Source organism: Parasteatoda tepidariorum, chromosome 8, assembly GCF_043381705.1.
Source record: "Parasteatoda tepidariorum isolate YZ-2023 chromosome 8, CAS_Ptep_4.0, whole genome shotgun sequence".
Lineage (NCBI taxonomy): Eukaryota > Metazoa > Arthropoda > Arachnida > Araneae > Theridiidae > Parasteatoda > Parasteatoda tepidariorum.
This window is the reverse complement of record NC_092211.1, coordinates 31,640,871-31,664,480: the sequence shown is the minus strand read 5'-3', so window position 1 is coordinate 31,664,480 and position 23,610 is coordinate 31,640,871. Positions and strand designations below refer to the sequence as shown.

At 26.2% G+C, this 23,610-nt stretch overlaps 1 protein-coding gene across 14 annotated transcripts in view; it reads left to right on the top strand.

Annotated features, from left to right (window-relative positions):
* The window catches only part of LOC107437816 (putative leucine-rich repeat-containing protein DDB_G0290503), a 61,913-nt gene that overhangs the window by 16,853 nt on the left and 21,450 nt on the right, over positions 1–23,610 (top strand). For 4 of the 14 annotated variants that reach the window (XM_043048871.2, XM_043048872.2, XM_043048876.2 and 1 more), the window contains exons 2-13: positions 130–185; positions 3,438–3,511; positions 3,587–3,712; positions 4,358–4,434; positions 4,513–4,612; positions 5,722–5,829; positions 8,293–8,523; positions 10,780–10,842; positions 11,792–11,857; positions 14,697–14,780; positions 20,022–20,324; positions 22,248–22,481. In XM_043048871.2, coding sequence (XP_042904805.1) covers positions 158–185; positions 3,438–3,511; positions 3,587–3,712; positions 4,358–4,434; positions 4,513–4,612; positions 5,722–5,829; positions 8,293–8,523; positions 10,780–10,842; positions 11,792–11,857; positions 14,697–14,780; positions 20,022–20,324; positions 22,248–22,481 — 1,494 coding nt within the window. In that variant the 5' untranslated portion in view covers positions 130–157. The remainder of the gene's footprint in view (positions 1–129; positions 186–3,437; positions 3,512–3,586; positions 3,713–4,357; positions 4,435–4,512; positions 4,613–5,721; positions 5,830–8,292; positions 8,524–10,779; positions 10,843–11,791; positions 11,858–14,696; positions 14,781–20,021; positions 20,325–22,247; positions 22,482–23,610) is intronic. The other 10 variants (XM_071184585.1, XM_071184581.1, XM_071184584.1 and 7 more) reach the window with 3 other exon arrangements.

The following is a 23,610-nucleotide window of genomic DNA, read 5'->3' as shown; positions in this document are numbered from 1 at the left end:
GAAATTTAAAATTCTGTAATATATGTGTTTTATCTTTCTTTTTATTTATATGAATTAAAAACTATTATCTTAAATTTGTATCACATTAAACCATTTGTACAAACTTGTAAACTTTTTTTTTCTTTTCAGTACATATCCTGTTCATTTGACAGATATAATGGAAGGAGGCCAATCATCTCAGTCAAGTAAATATCTTAGATTTAATTTTAATCGATTTAATTGCGTACAAACGTTTTGCCATATTGTTTTATTATTCCATTTATAATTTCAATAAATTTTATTTATTATTGATATTCATAATTGAGTCAAATATCATTAGGATTTTTTTTTAAAAAATTGCACATAAGTAATCATTTTGTTTTCAATTTGATGATTTTCGATTTGATAAGTAATCATTTTGATGTGCATAATTGCACATTGAGTTTTTTTCTTTTAAGTAGTTTTTAATCATGATAGAATTAAGTCGATATACCATACTATATATTTTTATTTTCTGTAACTGTGGCTTTTACAATTATATTAAGCATGAACCTTTAAGAGGTCATGAAAATTTTATAAAAAGAAAGCAGTGGATTTTAAGTTTAAAAAGTAGTAAATCTTCTTGAATTTTTTATATGGGTAATTTCATATCAAATCTAGCAATAGAAAACAAATTTTTTTTGGGGGGGGGGTGCTGGCAAAGAACTCGAACTTTAATATTTATACCACCTACTTCTAACATCTTTATTAGACTTGCTTGAGAAGTGAAGAATATCAAGTTTCAGATTTTTTGAATAATTTGTTTCTGAGTTATGCCACATTAAAATTTAAAGAAATCACATTTTTTGCAGTTTTTGAATTTTTAAACAGTTATAGCTTGAGAACTAATTGGTCTATAGAGCTAAATTTTGACATTTTATTCAGTTTTTAATGGTCACTGATTAGAATCATGCAATTTGCATCAATATTCGAATCAAGTGATTCAGATCAGTGATTCGAATCCTGTGATATAGATTAGTGATTCGAATCATGCGATTCGGATTAGTGTTCGAATCAAGAGATTCAAATCACTGATTCAAATATTGCGAATCGGATCATTTATTCTCATGAAGTTCGATCGATTCGAATCATGTGATTTGGATCACTATGTAAATCAAGTGATTTGAATCATGCATTTTGATACAATATTCTTATCAAGTGATTCTGATCAGTTATTCGAATCATGCAATTTTGAGCACTACCTGAATTAGGTGATTCAAATTGGATTTAAATCATGCCATTCTGATCAATGATTCTAATCAATAGAATCAAACCAAAGATTTAAATCATGTGATTCGGATCTCTGATCCGACTGATGTGATTTGGACCCCTTTTCAAATCAAGTTTATTAGATCAGTGATTTGAATCATGCCCATTCAGATCATTGATTCTTGTGAAGTGATTCTGATCACTATTCGAATCAAGTGATTCAGATCACTGATTTGAATCCTGCAATTGGGATCATTGATTCAACTGAAGTAATTCAGAGCAGTGATTTGAATCAAGTGATTCAGATCTGAATTCCAATCGAGTAATTTGGATCACTAATCCGAATAGCATGACTTAAGGACTTAATTGCGAATCATGTTATTCAAATCAAATGCTTCATATCACTATTTAGAGGTGCACAAAAGATATGCAATTTCTTTTTTATATTTTACTATAAGTTATTGAATTGTTTGATCAGAAAATATTCACTCCTTAATAATGAATGTGTAAGAATTTCCCAAGTTTTACTATAAATTTTTAACTATATATGACATAGCATCTCTCTGAAACAAAATTAAAATTTAAGAACTATTAATCCATTATAGTTTAAATAAGTTCCGGTAAAATCAACTGATTCGATCAATCCTGACTTGAATCGCAATTTATTTGAATCTCTTAATCAATTCAGTGATTCTGATCAAATCATTGAATCTGTACCCAACTCTAATGGGTACCATGCCACCCTGAAATTCAATAAGGAAAAGAAGAAAAAAAACATTAGTTATCTCCCTCCTTACCAAAAAATTTACTGAAACAACGGGGGTACTGGGCAGAGAAATTTCTTATTACTTTGTGTTGTCACACACATGAAAATGGTGGCAATACGAATATTTGATAAACAATAAAAAAATATTTGTATAACATTTTGTAGCTATATTTTGTTCATTTCAATAAAAATATTTATATTGTTATTGTATAAAATTAAAAAAATTTTCAAGCTTACATGTTTTTATTTCATTATCTCTATCCTGGTCATGATTTTTAGTGCATATTTTGTGTATTTACTTGTATTTGTGTTCACGTTGAATTTCTAAAATTGCTTGCGAATTTCTGCCCTTTTTTTTCCGGGAGTAACTTGCAACCCTAATAATGAAATAGAGAAATCCTGATAATATTCAAATCGAGAAACTTTATGATCCCATCATAATACCATCTTAAAATTTACCTGCAAATATCCTACAAGAAATTAAATGAAAAATGTTTTTTTAGAAGAACTAAATTTGATTTTTTTAAATTATAATTTTTTATATTAGTTTAGCTATTTTGTACATTTTATAATATGCTATTAAAAACTGAACATAATGTTCGAAATTAAGTTTTCCAAATTAATTATTCTCAAGTTATAACTGTTTAAAGTTTAAAATATTGAAAGAAATTTAAATTTTCAAAAATGCATAACTTGATATCAAATGGTTTAAAATCTCTGAAACTTGGTGAACTAAATACAAAGACCTGACAGTTTGACCAGCAGTTAATATTGTGTTAAATTACCTATATTCTATTATCATAATTTATATTTTTTTCTTTTTCTTTAAAAATTTTTTTACGATTACTTTTAATTTTTTTAAGTTCCTTTAATACATTTTGAGTTTTAGGTAAAAAAAAATTAAGTAACTCAATCATTGACGATTAAAATTTATAAATTTTGCTGAGCCTTGTATAATAAATTTTTATAGTTATTTTCTACATAATATATTTATCAGCATATGATTTTTTAAAAATTTATTTAATAAAAATTTGCTTTTGATTGACATATTTCACTAACTTATTACAATGCAATATACTTATCTACACATGATTTAATGATTTTTTTACAAATTTGAGTGACAACCCTGAACAAGAACAAGATTTATAAAAGTTTGAACTTTTCAAATTTAGGGAAATTTTAGATGAAAGAAAACTTACCCTTGATTTAAATGAATTCGCTTGCATTCGGAAATATGTAGCGTGAATTTTTTTTAATCTTAAATAAATGTTGTAAACTAAACCTTATAAAATATATTATACAGTAAATCTTATGAAATTTGTCTAACCTTCTTAAAATGAATATCAATTTTTATCTTCAACAGTTATTATAATCACTTCCCTCTTAATGTATTTATCAATCTGTGCATCAACATATTAACATGTTAAGAATATATCATTTTCAGATTTCCAACGAACAGAGTTTACAACATCACCAGTCAAAGAAACACAAACTAAAGCTGTTAGGGAATATGAAGAAGTAAATACTTTTTCTCTTTTTCTCATTTTTGCAAAGGAAATCTCATTTTTAATTCTTTTTTTTTCTTTCTTTTAGACAATTAATCAACTTAGAAAGGAAAATTTTGATCTTAAAATGCGGTTATATTTGTGTGAAGAAAAACACAGGCAAACTTATCATGTTAAACGTAGTTATGATGAAAAGCAAGATTGTATTCAAATTGTAAGTTTGCTTTCGGATTCTTTTCTATTAATATAATTGAATTTTTAAGAAATTCATTAAATTTTTTTTTCAATTGTTGTTAAAATTTTCACTTATTTAAAAATGACATGTTATCATTGTTTAAAAATAATTACCATGATTTATACTAAGTGGTAATCATAAGTTTTTCAAATAAAATTTGATGTTTCTTTTATAAAGAGTTTTTTTTCCCCTCAATTTTTCCATCTTTTTTGGAAAGGCAGATTTCTAATATCTCTACTTTGACTCTTGCTATTGTGGAAGAAACTTGCTCTTGCTGTAAATGCAATAAGAAAAATTTATCTAGTGAAAAGAAAAGTATAATTATTATTAATATTTTCAAAAAGAAATGTGCAATACTTTTCTATTGACAAATTACAGTTTCTCTTTACATTTATAGTACATAATAAAGATTTTCATTATAATCAGTTTCATTTTGTTTTATAGCTGTGCAGTGATTTTTACCCATATATAAGTTGTAAGCAAACAACTTTAAATTGTACATAATTTTTTTAAAATTTTTCTATGTATACATTCTTGACAACATCAACGATATTTTCTTTTATAACTAATATTTTTATAACTTTAATGAGAGGCTAAACGTACTTGTGTTTTTTGGTTCTAAAGATTGTAAATTTGGAAATTGAAGCAGAAGATTTAAGAAAGGAGTTGAATGGAAAAGAAGAAGAGCTACGCACTGCTTTGTAAGTAAATAACCATCCTTCACTTTATCAAATACTGATATTTTGATTACATTTTTAACCAATTTTATCATTTTCCAGGGAGAAGTATTCAGAAGAAATTGAGAAGTGTCAAACGGAGTTACAAGAAGCACAAAAGAAAATTAATGAGCAACAAGAATTCATAAGGATATTGGAACAAGTAAAATATTTATTGTATTAAATTTTTTCTTTAATTCATTCTATACTGTAACTTCTTGTAAAAATATTAAAAGATAGCAAACATGATAAATGATGATATTTCTATTCTTTTAATTATTATTTAAAGGCATGTGCATTTTCTGCTAATTCGCTGAATTCAGCTGTTTTCAAGATGAATGATTCACAGACTACCATTAATAAAAAATATGTATTCCATTATTTTTGGCAAAATTTTGATAAAGTTAAGAGAGCACCAATTAAGATTTTGTTACAAATTCTGATTTGTAATAAAAGAATTATTGCACCAGAGCAACACTTTTATTTCCCCCTATTTTTTTATTTAGCCCTAATAAAGATAATAAAATTCCATTATTTTTATTGTGATTTTACGACTGACACAATGATTCCTCCGTCTTTTTAAAATAATTTTTTAATATAGTTATTACTACTCGTTTCTACATAGTTTCCGAAATTCTGGTATTTTTAATACAATATTATTAGTTACAATACTACATATTATCAATATTCTCAAATTGCACTTTTCAATAATAAATTTTTTTCTTGATATGGTTACAAATCGCTGAATGTAAAATTAAAATAAAAAAAAATCAGTTTTTTTTTTTTTTTAATTTGAGAATATTGTTTATATTATTAGAATCTATATCCTCATATGTCTGATGAGGAGAAAATATTTTTATGTACAAAACATTGTTTCTTTCTCTCTTTAAATTTGGTGTTTTTTTACGTATAAAATAGTTGAATATTTAATATTCTTTAACTGAACAGAAATAATCTTATATTTATGAATTGCGAAAAATTGTTTAACTTAAAAGCAATCATATGCCTAGATATACTTAAAAAAGCTAAGTTTTGCATTTTTTCGATGATTTCTTTTAGCAATGTGACACGCATTAAGTTATAAAGTTAATGACTTTTTTATTGAAAAATTAAATACTGTCTTATAAACTAAAACATGCAAAAAATATGTAGATCATTTAATTGTCATTTTCTTCATGTGGGATGTTATCTTCTCCTTATAATTGCTATTTACTCACGAGTTTTTGTAATCTGTGGTTCATGATAAAACAAGTATTTAATTCTAATCTGCAGCTCCCAACAATTGATGATTATAATGAGGTTCAGAGACAATTCTCTGAAATGGTCAGTGAAGGTGATTGCATGAAGCAACTGTTAGCTGAAAAGGAGGAAGAAATTGAAGTGAGTAAAAGCTTATTTTGCACTTAGTAACTTATTAATATTGCTAATTGTTAAAAGATTAATATCCTTTTTGTTATTGAAAGTAGAGATATTAACGAATATTCGGCCACTCTTTGATGCTCCGCACTTTTGCCAAATATTCAGTTGGTAACTTATTAATATTGTATATTGTTGAAAGATTAATATGATTTTTGTTTTAAAGTAGAGATATTAACGAATATGCGGCCACTCTTTGATGTTCGGCACTTTTGCCAGATATTCAGTTGGCCGAATATTCGGCAAAGAATTTTTTGTGAAGTATTTTTCCACAAAGTTTTTTTTTGTTTTTAAAATTTGCATTATTTTGGAATTGGAGGAATTTGAATAAATTTAGTGAAGAATAATCTATAATCGTATGTTTTACTATACATTATTAGAAATAGTTTTTACACATTTTTGTTAAGTTCCATAACTTGTTAATTTATGTCCTAAGAGACAAATGGGAAAACGAAATATGAAGAATTGAAGCTAGGTTATTTTATACTCAACCATAAGTTTTGTAATACTTTTTTTAAATATATTTAAGCAAATCCAAATTCATAATTTTTTCAACATTTTTATTTTATTTCGTTTTCTGTTTTAATTTTACAGCATTTTAACGGAACATTTCTTATAGACTTAATTCTTTTATTGTCACTTTTTACCTGTACAGTAAGGCAGATAGCAGGTAACCTATCCAAGTGTGATTCTCAACATTTAGGTTACATTTCTGAACTAAAGAACAATTTTGTTTGATTTTTTTTTATTAACTTTTCTTTTTATCAGCGTTTTTAATAAGCGTTTCTAATGGATGTTATTCTTTTATGATAAATTTTTTTTTCGAAAAATACGCCAATGTGAAAAATTTAAATTTAGTTTTTTAATGTTTAAAATTTTTGTTTAAATATTAAGAATGATTTTTGTTTTGGTTTCTATCTAGCTTTTTCTTTTTTAAAAACATATGTTTCTATTATGACGAGGCAATTAAGAGGGTTTCTATTATATTTTACTTTTATCTTTTTTTTTTTTTTTTTTTTTTTTTTTTTTTTTTTTTTTTTTTTTTTGAAAATACAATAATTTGAAAACTGAGATGTTTAGCTTTAAAGTTTTCTTTCAAAGATTAAGGTCGATTTTTATTTTTTCTATATTTTTTATAGGCGTTTTCATAATAGCATTTCACTTATATAAGCGTTTCTGATGACCTTTTTTCTTTTTTTAAAAAATATTTTATAGATAATTTGTTTCTAGAAAAAATTATTTTTAGCATTAAAACTTTGTTTTGAGAATTAATAGGATATTTTTTTCTATTTTAATTTTTTTCAACTTTACCATTTTAGTTTTTTTATCGCTGTTTCTCAGTTTTTTTTTTATTTATCTTATATTTCTAATCATGCCAATACCAAATTATCTTTATTGTCTGAAATATTTCTATTGTAGTTTTTTTTACCTTATACCAATAACTATGTAAGTTTCGATTATTTTTTAATAATGACTCAATTTATATTTAAAGCTATTTAATATATATATATATATATTATCATAATAATATTTTTTATTTATTTTTAATTGCTATTGGGCCGCTGAATATCCGGTATTCGGCAAAATTACTATTTGTTGCATTCCTAGTCGAAAAGCTTTTCCTGAATGTGAGGTTTAATGAGTCAATTATTTGTCAGGGCTTCCATTGGTTAGGGAGAACCTGGAATATTCCGATAATTTTATTTTAACTGAATCAGGGAAAAAGCTTTTTTTTTTTTTTTTTTTTTTTTTTTTTTTTTTTTTTTTTAAATCTGAAAATTTCCTATGTAATACCTATAAAATAATCAGTCTTAAAGTTATCAGTAACAGTAATCAGTTATTGAGATGAGAGTTCAGTAATTCTAACATCTATTACAATTATTTGTTATAAAAATTTAACATTTTATTCAAACTGACATGTTCTTATCCTCATTCGATGATTTTTTTTTTACTCGCAAAATTTAATATTTGGCATTAAAAATTAAAAAATCAAAGTTTTCTGATGAAGAATTGCAATGGTATAGATAAAATATGATCTGCATTTTCATTGAAATTTACTTGATATACCTTTAAAAAAATTTCTGAAATTTAGGGAATTATTTTTCTGAAATTTAGTGGGAACCCTGATTATAACAATTTATTGAGAAAATGATTTCATTTTCTCAGATGAGAATGAACTGTTTCTCATTGAAATCAAATTAGTCAATAAATTACAAATGGTTTGTATTTCTTGAAAAGTTTCTCAGTTTATCTGAAACACTGTAGTATGGTAAATATCTTAGAAATCTACACAGTTTACAAATTATAAAATTTTTTGTAAGTAACATAGAAATTTTTTCATTTCATGTAATTGTAGAATTGTATTCTACTTCATATTTAGTTTTTTAATTAAATACTTCTTTTCTAATAACTTTACTTCATTTTCAGAAAGCTAACCAAGAGTCAAAGGAATTGCAGGAAAAAATCGTAGCTTTGAACAAGAAAATTAAGCTTAGAGATGAAGCAATCAAAAGTTGTGCACGAAAGTACCATGAAGAAACTGATTACATCCCTAAACACATGAGGCCAATTATTAAATCTACAATTCAAGCTGCTGTAGATAATAATGAAAAAGAACTCGTTTCATCTCTGGAAAAATTAAAAAGATCTCTTAGTGAGGTAATTATTTTATAAATTCTGGTAATTAAACCATATGACTTAATCTTCTATCCTGTTATGAAGTAAATCAAAAGGTAACTGTCTTGAAATGTGATATTTTATAAAAATAATGAGCTAAATAAACTATGAAACAGTTTTTCTTTTTCACAACTACAGTATTTGGAATATATTTTAAAATCTAAATTTTGTTTTTTATTTATTTATTAACAAGAAGTTTTACAATTTTGTTGTTGAAAAGGAATATTTCAAGTATCTTTTGTAGCTTAATAACTTAATTTTTTTTCTTATTCTAAATAAGTAAATTAAAAGAAGATATAGAAATAAGAATGGTTATGAAAAGAATCTAATGTTTTGATAAGTGTATTTTTACTATTGTTGATCAGGGATGGCAAACCAATGGCACCCATGCCATAAATGGCACGCTACTCAACATTTTGGGCACGCCACCAATCACAAATTTCGCTATGAAGCATATTAACAATTAAATTAAAATGCACAAAAAACAAATAAAAAAAAACGTTAATAACCACAAAAAACAAGCTATCAATAAATAACTGGCAAAAAAATAATAATAATAATAGTCCTGCTTAAACTAACTTCTTACAACCTAATATAAGTTATTTGTCATCTAATCTGCAACAACAGAAGTCACACTGACGTTACTTTAAGTTGAATTAATCGTATAATTGAGACATTGCAAAATGTTTTTTTTTTTTCATAGTAAATAAAGAGTTTTGAGTTGATAGTTTAGTATTATTATTTTCCCAATAATCACAAAGTCAAAATTATTTGACGGCACGTCTATGACTTCATTAAACAATTTTTTGAGAAATGGCACTTTGGTGCATAAGGGTTCGCCACCCCTGTTGTAGATGAATCTATTAAAGTGTACTTTGTAGTGTAAAAATTTTTTTTATGCTCCTTAAATGCATGTTAAATTTCTTAAATGCAGTTTTGACCTTTTAACCCACTGGCGGTTAAGGAAATGGGTAAAATTGGGAGAATGTTTCTCCCCTAGACTAGGGGTGCACAACCTGCGGCCCGCGGGCCAAATGCGGCCCTTCGACTAATGAAGTGCGGCCCGAGAGAGCTTCTAAACACAATAAAAAAAATTTTAAAAATGGCAATTTTTAATCGCACTTNTTTAAATGTAATATAAATATTAATAAGTTTAAATATTTTGCATAATTTCCTCTATTTCCAGCTCAGTTAAAAATTTTCGACGCTTCGACATTCTAACGGTAAAAAGAAAAAAAATTCAAGCCTACAAGATCTAATTATCCACTAAAAACTAATCCGAAAATCGAAAGTAGCGAGAGATAAAAAAAACTCCCTTACTTACTGTAAATAAATATCACGTGCTAATTTAAAGAGCCTTCATAAAACATTCCCCCCCTCCACTCCTTCCCCTAAAAACCACGTGACTGTACTTTCATCTTGAGTAGAAGGTCAAATCTACATGTATCTGAAACCATATGGACATACAATGCCATCTTTTGGGAGAAATTTAATTTTTTAAAACGTTCCGATACGCTGGCACAAATAAGTGACGGTCGGGGGTGAACGAGAAAACTCTCTGACACGCGGGTGTGTCGGTCGGGAAGTGAGCGCGTTTCTTGCTGGCACATATATGTGACAGTCGGCTCGAAAGGGTTAAATGCATGTTAAATTTCTTAAATGCAGTTTTGACCTTTTAAAGCAAAAATAATGTTAGTAAACAGAAACCCCGTAGTTTCAGTTTTATAATTAAAAACTTCCTTCAGTGTCCAAAAAAAAATTTTTTTTTTCTTTCCTTTAATGTACTTTTCTCAGTGTCAGAACATTGCACACAGAAACTCATCAGTGTGCTGTGATTAAACTCTGATATAGATCTGATCTATAGAATAGAACCTATGGTATGCCTGTGTTAATGTGGCAATTGTGCTTTTTTCACTTCATTAGCTTTTCATAAGTAATAATATTTTGATAAATTAAGAATGATGGTTATAGAAATGTTGATTATTTTATAAAAAGAACATTAAAAAAAATTATTACATTAATCTCCTTTGACCTTCAATTTTCATAAATTTGTCCTGTTTTTTATCTGAAAAAAAAAATAGAGAGGTGTGTTGCTTTTGTAGTAGATTTAATGTTATCTAAAAATAACCAAAATGATATTTTTTTAAAAAAATTGTGATCTTTTAACATGTATATTGCAGCCAATATTTAAACAGCCCAGCCAATTTAATTCTAAACCATTTGTTACAAATATTGCAGATAATGGGTGTGCTTATACCATCAAATCTTCAAAGCACTTATGTAGGAGATTCCCCCACAAAGGTTAATACTTTTTTTTGTTGTTTACTTTGCCATTTTTATTGATAATTAGTACTTATTTTTCTTTGATCATATACCTATATTTGTATTTCTGATATGATTCATATCCAAATAATTATTTTGTTTCTGTATTTACTTTTGTTTTCTTTATGTCATTATTCATTTAATTATGACACTTTTTTTAAAATCTTTGAAAGTTTTTTTTTTTTTTTTTTGCTATAAGCTCACTTAAAAAATTTTTTCAAATCCTATTATTTTTATTTATCTATCAAAAGAGAACTTGAGTGTCATTTATTATGTGATATTTTATATTAGTATTTTATTTTTCAGCAGAATAGTTTAAGATTATACTTTTACAGCTAAAAACTTATTACAGAATAATCTTTTTTGAGTGTTCTATTCTTTAAAGGCAATTAGGAAAGTAATCTCAATTGCACTTTGAAATTAGTGTACATCAAGCTATAATAGAGAAAACTTATGTCACCATTTGTTTAGCTAATTGCAAAATATGTGTTGTCTTTTTAAAACTTGACAAGTTGCACAGAATAAAAAAACCCCTCATAAATTCAAACATTATAATTGTATGTCATACGCTTTCAAAACAATTTGAGTGAATATGTGTTGGTTTGATTTTCCAATAAAGGAGAAGCACTAATGATGAACATAAAAATGTGAAGCTGCTCTGTGTATTATGTATAATGTTACTTAAATGTTTTATTAAGCTCCTTCAATGCTTAATAATGGAATTTATGTGAATGTGAAATTTTATTTTATAAATGAATAAAAATCTTACTATACTGCAAATTAATTAATATAAACTTAAAATTTAATGTAATTTTTAAATATAATAAATTTTGATGCATGAATTTAGATTACAGCTAAATTATTTTCACCAATAATTAAAAATTCATGAATGTGGCAACTTTTACATAAATTTTTGTTTATATTTTAGGTTTCTTCATCTGCACATTTAAGTGGATCATCTGAAAACTCACTTAGGAAGAATTCATCTGCAAGTGTGAGTTTCTTAATACCTATTTATGCAACTTTTTATGTCTGTTTTAAAAGTTTGTTGATACACAAATAGCATTATATTAAATAATAGTGTATTAATGAACCTCAACTGACAAAACAGAAAATAGAGAAATGTTAGCCTCATAACCCATTTTTAGAAAATGACAGTTTGTGAAAGGAGATTTGTTCGTACCTGCCAATTCTCCTGTTTTTTTTAAAGGAAAACTCCTGTATTTTACCACTTCTGTTTGTCCTGTACATTCTCAAATTTCTACTTATTTGTGGAAATTGAAGTTTAAAAAAAAATGACGATAAAATATCCTGTTGCCAATACTTCTCTTATCCCATAACAGATAGTACTATAGCCAGCACTGCAATATGTTGAATGTTAATAGAGTTTAAGTAATTATAAATAATGGTTTAAAATAATATTTTTAAAATTAAGATTTATATAAGTGTTTTTTACTTCACTAAATGTAAGTGCTTATATTATTTCCAATTTTGATTTTCTCTTTTTGACTTGCATGATTATGTATGATGTATCGAAACTTAACTCATAGTCTGAAAAATGTTGCTAGTAAAATCTCTGTCACTTTATTTCTCCAATGTTGGCAGATATGCTTGCGTTAATCTTTAAATGGTGCTTATTTTTTCTGTAGAAAAGTTTCTCTTATTTATTATTCTCCCGCTCTCTAAAACTGAACTGAAAATCTCTCCCATTTTTGCTGATCGCAGGGACCAACTAAACATTACCAAATATTTTTCTAATAGCAAATCTTTCTTTTCTTGACAATTTCTTTTTTGGTTCATTTTCTGTCATATTAAAGCCCATGATTTGCATTGTTCTATTTTATATAGTGCATGGACATTCTTGCCCTTGACTTGAGGATTGTTTACTTATCAAATATTTTAAGTGGATTTGGAACAGTCAGCAATCACAGAGCTTCATTTTTTTTTCCATTTGATTTAATAATTAAAATTTAAGAATGAGAGATTTCCATGGTGCGTAGCTTTTTTAAAAAGTGCTTATTTTCGATTTTCATTTTTTAAAAGCCCTTAAAGGTGCTTTTTTTCTTGATGTTTTTAAAAAGTGTTTAATTTTTCCTTTTCGAAAAGAAGTTTTTTTTATTTACCATGCTGATTTTCGCTGCATATTATGCGAAAGTGTGGTTTTTGCATTGTTCTATTCAACGCTTTCACAATTCATTTAATCACAATCCATTTTGGCGTGATGTCAGTCCGTAATGTATGATAGAGCCAATCATGTTGCATGTTTGATGAAATACTTTGAAATGACTACTGAGCTGTGTTCAGTGAGATTCTTGCACTCTCATGTGCAACTCTGCTACATTTTGCGAGATATTCTCAAGTTTAGGTTTCACTTTCTACCTTTTGAAATTGAACCGAAAATTTTCTCTATATTTTTATGGATGCTAATATAATCAAGAAAAGAGTTATTTGTCAGAAACTAGTTATTTTATCAAGATCACGTCTTTGAAAAGTTTTGTTGCGTTTTGTTAAGTACTTAAAAAATTTTTTGAGTGCTTAAAAAGTACTTAAGAAGGTGCTTATTTTTTGTTGAGAGATTTGCCTACACACCCTGGATTTTGAATCTGAAGGACTTTCCACTAATTGTTTGAAGTATTTTAAGATTTTTATTATAGTCTTATTTTACTGGATTTGTTGCTTCAAATTTCGACATTCTTGAGTTATTTCATGAAGAAAAAAAAATTTTGTGAGGCAATTTCTTTCTTTCTTTTTTTTTTTAAAGTGTGAATTGAGAGCCTTTTATGTATTTAATATTTTGAAAAAGTTATAAGAAGTCTTGTGATTTAAATATCTCATTAAAAAAATTAATTTATCTCTTTATTATTTGATTTAAAAACATTTGTCATTAACAAATGCAATTCAATAATTCCAAATTATTTATTAAATATGACTATAGGGATCACATATTAAAAAAATTTTTTGACAAAAATGTTTAGCACCTATACTAACTATATTTTTATTTCAAAATTATTGAAACTATTTTTTGACCACTTGATTTGAAAACTATTGATCATATATGCAGATTTTAAAAGTAATTTGAAAAGAAATCATCCATAAATTTATATTAGTTATAGGAATTTATTTAGATTTTCTTTATTTACTTTATTGTTTACACGTCTCTATCACTTCAATGATGTTAATTTTATTGTTTTTGTACAGTATACATATCTAAATAATTATTTAAATTTAAAAAATACTCAGGACAACTATTTATTAATTTAACATAACTAACTGTCCTTAAATTGAAATTTCTTTTTGCATGATTTACTGAAGTAATTTTTAAAAAATGGAAGGAATAACTGTATTACATGTTTTTAAAATTATGCATAAAATGTTTTTATTTAAATTTTTTGGCACTTTTTTAATCTTATGTATATATGTTTTAAATAATAAAAAGAAAAATTTAATTGGTGCATGATTTTCAGTGCCTTAAAATATTTTTGAGTGTTTAAAAAGTAGTTATATAACATTGAAAAATTTGTCTACATATCCTGGTTAAGTGTGTCACTTAGTATATTTTTCATTCAATTACTACTAGAAATTTGCAAACATTTGTCTTTAAAGAAAATATCGCAAAATAAGAAAGCCACAACACAGGCTCGAAAAAAAAGTTTTTTTGAAAATGGATGTTTCTTAAATAAAACTAAAATAATCCTAACATATATATATATACAAAAAAATTTTTTTTTCTCCTTAAGCTTATTGTAAAGCTTTTAAAGATAGGATGGCATAATTTTAGTGATTATTTGCATATGTTATGCACTACCTTATGCTCAACAATTTCTACTTTGTAGGATGCTGGCGTCAGCCGTGAGGTTCCTCCTGGTGAATTTTCTGCAATAGAAGGAGATTTGGAACAATCAGAAATGATTTCAAATGTAAGAAATGGTTATAGCAATGGATTAATCGCTGCTAATGAAAAGTATCAGTGTAAAAGAAGATTAACTTATACTAAATCTTAAGAGTTTATCTTTAAAATTGCTGTGCAGTCTTTTTAGTTTTGAATTTGTATTTGTTATATTATGCCATTAAATTAACACCTTAAAATGTTACCACTTTTTGATTATTGAAACTAAATTAATTAAAAAAAAATTTGGAATAGTTTTTGGATACCTGGGAATATTTGTTTTGAGGCATTATTTCTCCATATTACNAAAATTGCTGTGCAGTCTTTTTAGTTTTGAATTTGTATTTGTTATATTATGCCATTAAATTAACACCTTAAAATGTTACCACTTTTTGATTATTGAAACTAAATTAATTAAAAAAAAATTTGGAATAGTTTTTGGATACCTGGATACCTACATATTGGATACCTTTGGATACCTACATATTTGTTTTGAGGCATTATTTCTCCATATTACAGGATGTGTACTGTTTTTAAAAAGTGTTTAAAGGTTTTTGATTTACCTTTTTAATAGCCCTTAAAGGTGCTTTTTTTTTTATTCGGGGTTTGTAAAAAGTGCTAAATTTTCTACCTTTTGAAAAGAGTTTTTTTTCTTTGCCATTTGTCATTTCAATTGTCATTTTGAATTGTAGGAAATTCACAATTTTCTCTGCAATATTTATTAGAAACTAGTTATTTTGTTATGATTATGTACAGTTTTTGAAAATGTTTTTGAATTTTATTCATTTTATGTTTTTAAATTAAAAACTTTTAAGGATAGAAAAAAATAATTTTTTTTTGCTGCACAGTTCCTAATTGATTTTTTATTTTATTTTTGGAAAGTAATTAGAAATATTGTTGAGTGCTTAAAATGTACTTGAATGGTGCTCATTTTTTGTTAAAAATTCTGGCTACGTACCCTGTTTTATTCAAATGCTAATGACTCTTAATTTTATGATATAACTGCTTTGATTGATTGTAATAATGTCTAAAAAATAATGTTTTCATTATTTAATTTTTAAATTGGCCTTGTGAATTTTATTATAAATTTTTTGTGGCAATGCTTTATTAGTGTAATGAATTATTTATTTTTTTTTTGGTTTGAATTGTTTTTATTTAGAATTAATTTCTTTTCAATTAATTTATTTAATTATTTTTCTTCCTATTGTTTTTATTTATTTTGTATATATTTTATTAATTTAATTACAATTTTATAAAACTTTAAAATGTGATTGGTATTATATTAATTATTTACAGGGAGCGTTGGATTTTTAAAAAGTGCTTAAAGGTGCTTATTTTTGATTTATGTGTTTTAAAAGCCCTTGAAGGTGCTTTTTTTTATTCGAGGTTATTAAAATTCTTTAATTTTTAATCTTTTAAAAAGAGATTTTTTCTTTTTCGTGTCGATTGTTATCATAAATTACAAAAAATGCATGATTTTCAAAATTTTCTCTGCTATATTTATCAGAAACTAGTTATTTTATTGTGATTATGTAAAGTTTTTGAGTTTTATTGATTTTATGTTTATCAATTAAGAACTTTAAACGATAAAAATTTTTTTTATTACTGCATTGATTCTAATTATGATTTTTTTTCCAAAGTGATTAAAAATATTTTTGAGTGCTTAAAAAGTGCTTATTTTTTGTTGAAAAATCTGGCTTCTCACCATGATTTAACTTTTTCAGTTTACTTTCTAATTTCAAACTAATTTAAAAGTTAATTAAATGAATGTATTACAATAATTACAATATAAAGTTATTAATACAGTAATTATTATCCTAGGTATTATCCCTATAGTGATCTTTTCTATTTAAATTTTTTCTCTTTTAATACCATCATAAGATTATTTCTTCTGTGTTATTTCAGAGATTTCTTACATATTTTTGTTTTGAATATAATCATCAGCATGTTTTGTATTTGTCATTTTTTTAAAATTTATCATTAGAATTGTGCATGTATTCAACAATTTATATAACATAAAACTCTGTAAACCTCTCTGGCTCATTCTGTCAATGCATGTTCTGCTTTTGAATTTTTTCTATCTATCAATTTTTGTCTTGATTTAAAGACATTTAATGTATGTGTGCTTAACAATCCATGTGCTTGTCGGTTAGTTGCCTTTTCGTGAATTCCCTGCTTATTGTTATGCATTCTATTATACTAACTCTATTTAAGTTTCTTATTATATGTTTAATGCATGGAAATAAAAACTGCTTACAATGATAATTATTGCTTTCTTTTTTTAACTTTCTTTGCCTTTTTGTAAATTTTTTTATACTAATAAAATGCATGTTGTATTTATAAGTGAAATATAAAAAATCCTAATATTTTTTTGTTATTTACATAATGGCATTGTTCACACAGTTTTTTTTCCTGCAACATTTTCTAGTGCTAAAACTATAAAGTTAGATAGCTTGATATTTTATTTTTAAATTTAAAATTTGTTTAGATATTCTACTTTAATTATTTTATTAGAAGTTTGAAGAGATATTTTTAATTTAATTTTTATGAATTTGAATGTAGTGACTTTTGAATTTCTAACTTTTGGTTATTTTATTATGACTAATTATATTAATTTTATTGTTCCATTAAATTTGTGTAAATTTTTTAAAAAATCTGTATCCAATTGATGCTTTTTTTACTATCCCCCCCTTTGAAAGTATGATTAAATAAATTTACCAGTCTAAGAAAATTTTATTTAGGAGATAATAAATTTATTTAAAATAGTTAACTTTATTAGTTAGCCTGTCATTTGAATAAAGATTTTAAGCCATTTTGATAAAAGTGTAAATTAATCACTACTCTTGATCAGTAAATAATTGCAGGAGTGTACAAAAAATTTTGAAAATGCAAATATGCCTTAGGAAATTTTTTGCATTTCTTTTTATGAAATTTTTAATTACAGTTTAACATAAATGTGGTTTTCTCAGTGATACAGCTTCTGATATTTTGTTTTTCTATTTTAATCAGGGTTTTGGAATTTATGGGTTTGTTCTCATAAATCTTTTCCATAAAAATCATCTAAAGCGTGTTTAGCAACATTAAATCCGATGTAACAGCCAAAACATGTCTTAAACAGGACAGTATATGGAATGAAAATTGATGAAAAAATAATTCTATCTAAAAATAATTCTTCTACCTGCAGCTCAAAAAAGTGTCATTTATTAGATTTACTGTTTTTTTTACAAGAGTTAAAATTTAATTACTCAATCTTTGGGATAAAGTTACATTGCTTAAAAAGTTGGGTATTAAATTTGAGAAATAAAATATCCCATTTGGAGCGTTCTTAAACGTTATAGGGATGTTCAGTGCATACCCTCCAACAGCTGTGAAATTTCCCTACTTTTAGAAAATAACTTTTTTAGTGCTTGCAGAAAGTTAATCCATTATTATTTCAACAAATTAGAATTGAAGGAACTTTTGTTTACACTATGTATAAATACATTTATAAAGGTCAGATTGACAAATAGTCATATTCTTTAATTGTTGTAAGAATTTTGTCAGATTTCTATTTGTTAGAAAGTTTTCTGCTTTGGTTCACTACTACTGGAAAAAAACATTTCCAGCAGACTTAAAAAATTAGAGGATACGCCCTGTACCTTTGTTGAAATTGTCTTTAAACATGGTGCTTAGCGTTTTTAAAAAGTGCTTAAAGGTGCTTTTTTGATTAAGTGTTTTTAAAAAGTGCTTAATTTTTCTGTTTCAAAAATAAGTTTTTTTCTTTACCATATCGATTTTTGCCATGTAGTGTGCAAAAGCGTGCTTTTCACATTGTTTTGTTCAAAGTTTTCATAATTCATTCAACCACTATCTATTGCAGCGTACCGTCGGTAAATACCGTATGAAAGTGCCATTCATTTTGCATGTTTGATGAATTATGAATACTTATGAGTCTGCATGTTTGTTTACTGAGTTGGGTTCGGTGAGATTCATGCTCTCGCATGTGGAACTCTGCTGAATTTTGCAAGAAATTCTTAATTGCAGGCTTCATTTTCCACCCTCTAATATCAAACCAAAATTTCTCTTGATCATTTTATAATGGCTAATATAATCAAAAAAAGAGTTCTTTGTCAGAAACTAGTTATTTTATTATGATCATGTAAAGTTTTTGAAAATTATTTTGCATTTCGTTAATATATATAGTGCATAAAAAATAATTTTGAGTGCTTAAAAAGTACTTAAAAGGTGCTTCTTTTTGTTGAAAGATTTGGCTACGCACCCTGTTAAAATATTCTGTATAAAAAAGGAGTCTTTAAAAAAAAAATTAATGAGGCTTGTTTCTCTAAATGGTTTATTTAAATCAAGAGCGTTTTCTTTTTTTAGTATTTATACATTAATAAAAACTAAATACGTTATACATAATAAAGTAGCAATAAATGAAACGAAGGAAATAAAAATATGACCACCGAAGCCGACGTCTTCGGGGGGTACCAGCCCTGGTAGCCATAAAACAAAACCTTTCCTATTGAGGGGGAGGCAAATGCCTAAAGTAACACCCTCAGTACCCCGAAGGTTTTGTGTAGAAGTCCAGGAAAAAACATGAAATACAAAGAACCTATTTAGAAAAGAAACTCAAGCAAATTCATCAGAAAATAAAAACTCAAAATTCACTTTAACCAGGTCAAACATCGATTTCATAAGCACACTGAATGAGAAGTCTTCTTAAAAAAATAAATAAATGAAATTTAACCAATAAGTTATTCATTTAAAATGTTAATTTTCTGTAATATAATAATAAAAACAATTAGATCTAGCTTTTTCTATCGAAACAGCAGAAATATTTTTATTCAAAAATAGTTGAGAATATGTAGGTATTTTCCTAACATATTTGAAAATCTGTCCCCTATTTCTCTCAATGTCTTTTTCATATTTTACACTTATATTTCCTGTATGTGTTTTAAGTAAAACAAATGTTGTAAAATAATGTAACTTAAATGTTGCAATTTGTAGCAGCATTTACAGGTATGGTGTGTTCACTCCAAATTATAATAGAAATTTTTTTCCTTTACTAAGATTTGTTCAAAAAGAAGAGGAAAAAAAACCTTTTACATTATTCTTTCTGTAGAAAAAAAAAAGAACATTTAAGATCTTCATTATTAAATAGCTTCTTTTTAAAAGTAACATTAAATATATAAACAGTAAGATTTTATGAAAACTTTTAACAGAATTTAAGAATGGTATTTTTATTAATATTTTTTTTTTCTTTCACTGACAAGATCATTTTCTTTTACAGGAACCAGTAAGTCATTCTGAAAAAACCATTCAATGTGATTTAGGATCACAGGTTATTGAGTCAAGTGATCTTGGTTTAGACATTTCTGATAAAAGCGATTCAAATGTCGAGACAATCAATAGACTAAAGAATGAAAATTATAGTTTGATGCATAAGATTGAAGAAAAAATTAAAATTATTGAAAGTTTTACTACCACCTTATCAGATATTGAAGAGAGAGAGCAAGAACTTAAAGACAAATTAGGGGAAGCTTATACAAAAATAAATTGTTTGGAAGAAGAGCTTGAAGAGAAACAAAATTTAGTAAGTATTTATTAATCCGATTTTTCTGAAAAAATATATTTTGATTTGCACGGTATTTGAAAATTTTATAAAAATATAGGAAATATTTTAAAATATATGTTAAATGGTTATGAAATTAAAAAAACAATTATTATTGGAATTATTAAATTGAAGTAAATTATAATATGCCCTGTCTAAAAAATTTCATTAGTTCTAACTGTAGGCAAATAAGCAAAAATATATAGCTTTTCATAAAATATCTTGATTTATAGTTTTGAGAATTATATTGTTAATAATAGCAGGGTATCTGCGCACCTCGAGAGTCATGGATTTCGGTATTGAACGAAATTTGTCATGAAATGTCACGATTTTAACTATTTTTTTTTTTTAAAAAAATCATGAAAAGTCATGGATTTAGGTCACCTAAAAATCAGATTTTTAAAATGGAATCCCCCCTTCCCCCAATTTCATGGTGTTCCGAATATCTGAATTTCTAACAAAATCCCCAGTCACAGTCATATTTGATTAAAATATAAAATGTTTTTACCGTGTTCTTTAAAAATTGTGGTGTTCTTTCAAAAAAAGAAAGAAAAAACATCGTTTCTAGAGTGAATTATCTTTTAAACTTCTGTGATTTCAGAATTTTTGTTATTTATTATTTTTATTTTATCAATTTATAATTTTGACTGAAGTGAGGCAGTCATTGGCGAATTTTTTTATTCCGACATGAGAACAGGAAAATCAGGATGAACAAGAAAAGTATCTTTAGCATGTAATTCTGCAGGAAAAAAAAATTATTTGCTTTTGTATTTTTTTCAGCTATTTTATTGCTTCAACTTTTTCTTTAATTGCTAATTGCTTCAACGTTTTTTAAATTTAAAATCTATAAATATGAAGATGCAGAGTACAACAGTTTTGGTTATACCTATTATTTCAATTAATGTTATTATAATGCTTTTTTAAATTTATTGTTATGTTTTTGTGGGAGAAAATAGTAACTTCGTTAAGTCATGAAAAATTCTTGAAATTAGTTATGGATAGTCCTGAATTTAAAAATCTGAAATGTAGCAGATACCCTGTAATAAGTACTTCTAATAATAGTTACATTTTAAGTTAGGAAAAATTAATAGATTTTTTCCTTACATATATATTGCTAAACAAAGGAAACAAAAAAAATATCCATGATTGGGAGTTTCCATAGTAGGGAAATCCCTACTATGGAAATAAAAATATCCATAGTCGAGAAATTAATTTTGCATTTACCTAAGTATAATTAATTATACTTAAATAGAAATGTTGGGGAGAAGTAGACCTGAAAATACTCACTCGCCGCATGGTGAGGCAGCAAATAAAAAGTAGTGACTTAAATAAACAGGTCTCTTTTTTTATTGTCTAATAATTCAGGTACATCAATGCAGAAAGACTGGAGAACAAAATTTTCATTAAAATGTTCAATGTGCTCATTAAGAATCCATTAACTTGTGACAGACTCATGTGGAAAGAGTATTCTTTAACAACTCATATATTTACAAGTTGTATACACAAAATGTATTTTGCCTTCCCAGATATTGTTAAATTAAGTTCTTGAAAGTCAGTATGTTTAACTACAATTTTGTCACATTTTGTTATATTGTTTTTATTGTTGAATTAACTTTTTATAGCTGTAGATTATTTCTAATGTAATTGTTTTTAAAGAAAAAAAATCTGATTTAATCCAAGCAAAAAAAAAAAAAGTTTTGCAAGAAGTGGCTATTAAATGAAAAGGACCTATCGATATCTGTCACCGACTAATTATGTTTAAGAAAATTTGGCTATTATGTAATTAGTGTTCCAGCCACTGGCTACTGACAGAAAATTTAAATTTTCAGGTCTAGGGACTTATATTTGAACAATCATGCTAATTAATATAATTATTGAAAACTATTAATATATTTTCTTTCGTAGCTGGACTTAGAGCTTGATGTTCCATTTGTTAGCTCAGCTGATAAAGCGTCTCAGTATGACTTAGGAACTCAGACCGAAAGTTTAATACAAGAAATTAATTCAGAAATTATTCAAAATTTAACTGCAAATTGCTCTGATTTAGAAAAGCAGGAGCGAGAATTGAAAGATCAATTAAGCAAATCTTTGTCAAAAATCAAGAGTCTTGAATTAGAACTCCAAGAGACAAAAAGCCAAGTAAATAACTATCATTGCGTTTTTCGATTTTTATTTGTAATGTTAAGTCTGGTAAAAATTCCAAAAAACCATTGTAGCTTAAGGAGCATATATCATCTACCTTGATTATTTATTATGACTCCTTGATTATTCAAAATATTATTCATCTTGATTTTTATTGCTAATGTTAAATCTAACAAAAATACGAATTTATGGCAAAAATGTATTTAACTTTTGAGCATCAATATATAATCCAGTTTTTTTTTATTTTTAATTCAAGATCTTTACTTTTAAAAATTTATTGGAAGCTTTTAATTTTGGTAGCTTGAATTTTAAAATCTTTGTTTTAAACAAGAAGTATAAGTGTTTAGCCATTTTGGAGATAAAATATTATAAGCAGTTTGGTTTAGCTCTCAAAAGTATTTCTTTTTCAATTAAATTAGGCAGTGAATATAAAAACTAAATGCTCTCTATAAAATTGATTCTTTGCCAAAGTGAACAGTATTGTTGCATATCGATACTGCCATTCCTGAATTTAGAATTCTTAGTGAAAGAGCACAGTTATTTCAGTTTTGCTTTGGAGGGGAAAGTAATAAAAAGAGTGTTTGTTCAGAATTGGAAAGGGGCATGATAACAAAAGCTGAAACAGAAGAGAAATTCATCATTGTATGTTTGCTATTTATAGCAAATACAGCATGTCCTTGACAAGTGTGCAAGAAAGACAGAAGAGATTGAGTGGGAAGACGCAAAGCAATGCATATGAGGACAGGTCCATCGAACCATTATGCCTGATCTAGGAAAACCGACAAAATTCAAAGATAATCTTGTTCTAATCCGCATTATTCATGGGTCTGTGCATGCTCTTATCAAAGATCATTACTTTTCCATTTTTGATCACCTGCTTAAATAAAGCGAATGTCGGATCGATTCCTGCAATATATTGTTAAGTTGGGTGATATTGTGGGTCCTTTGGCGATTTACCTCTTTTTACAAGACTGAAATAAATAGTCTTATCCTAGTAGTGTATATATATAATCAAGCTTTTAGTAATAACCTTTGTATGTGACTGATGCCATGATCACTTTGTAGCATGTGTCTAGTTTTGCTTTGACCACTCTTCATATATTTTTCTTAACAAATTAGCAATTCA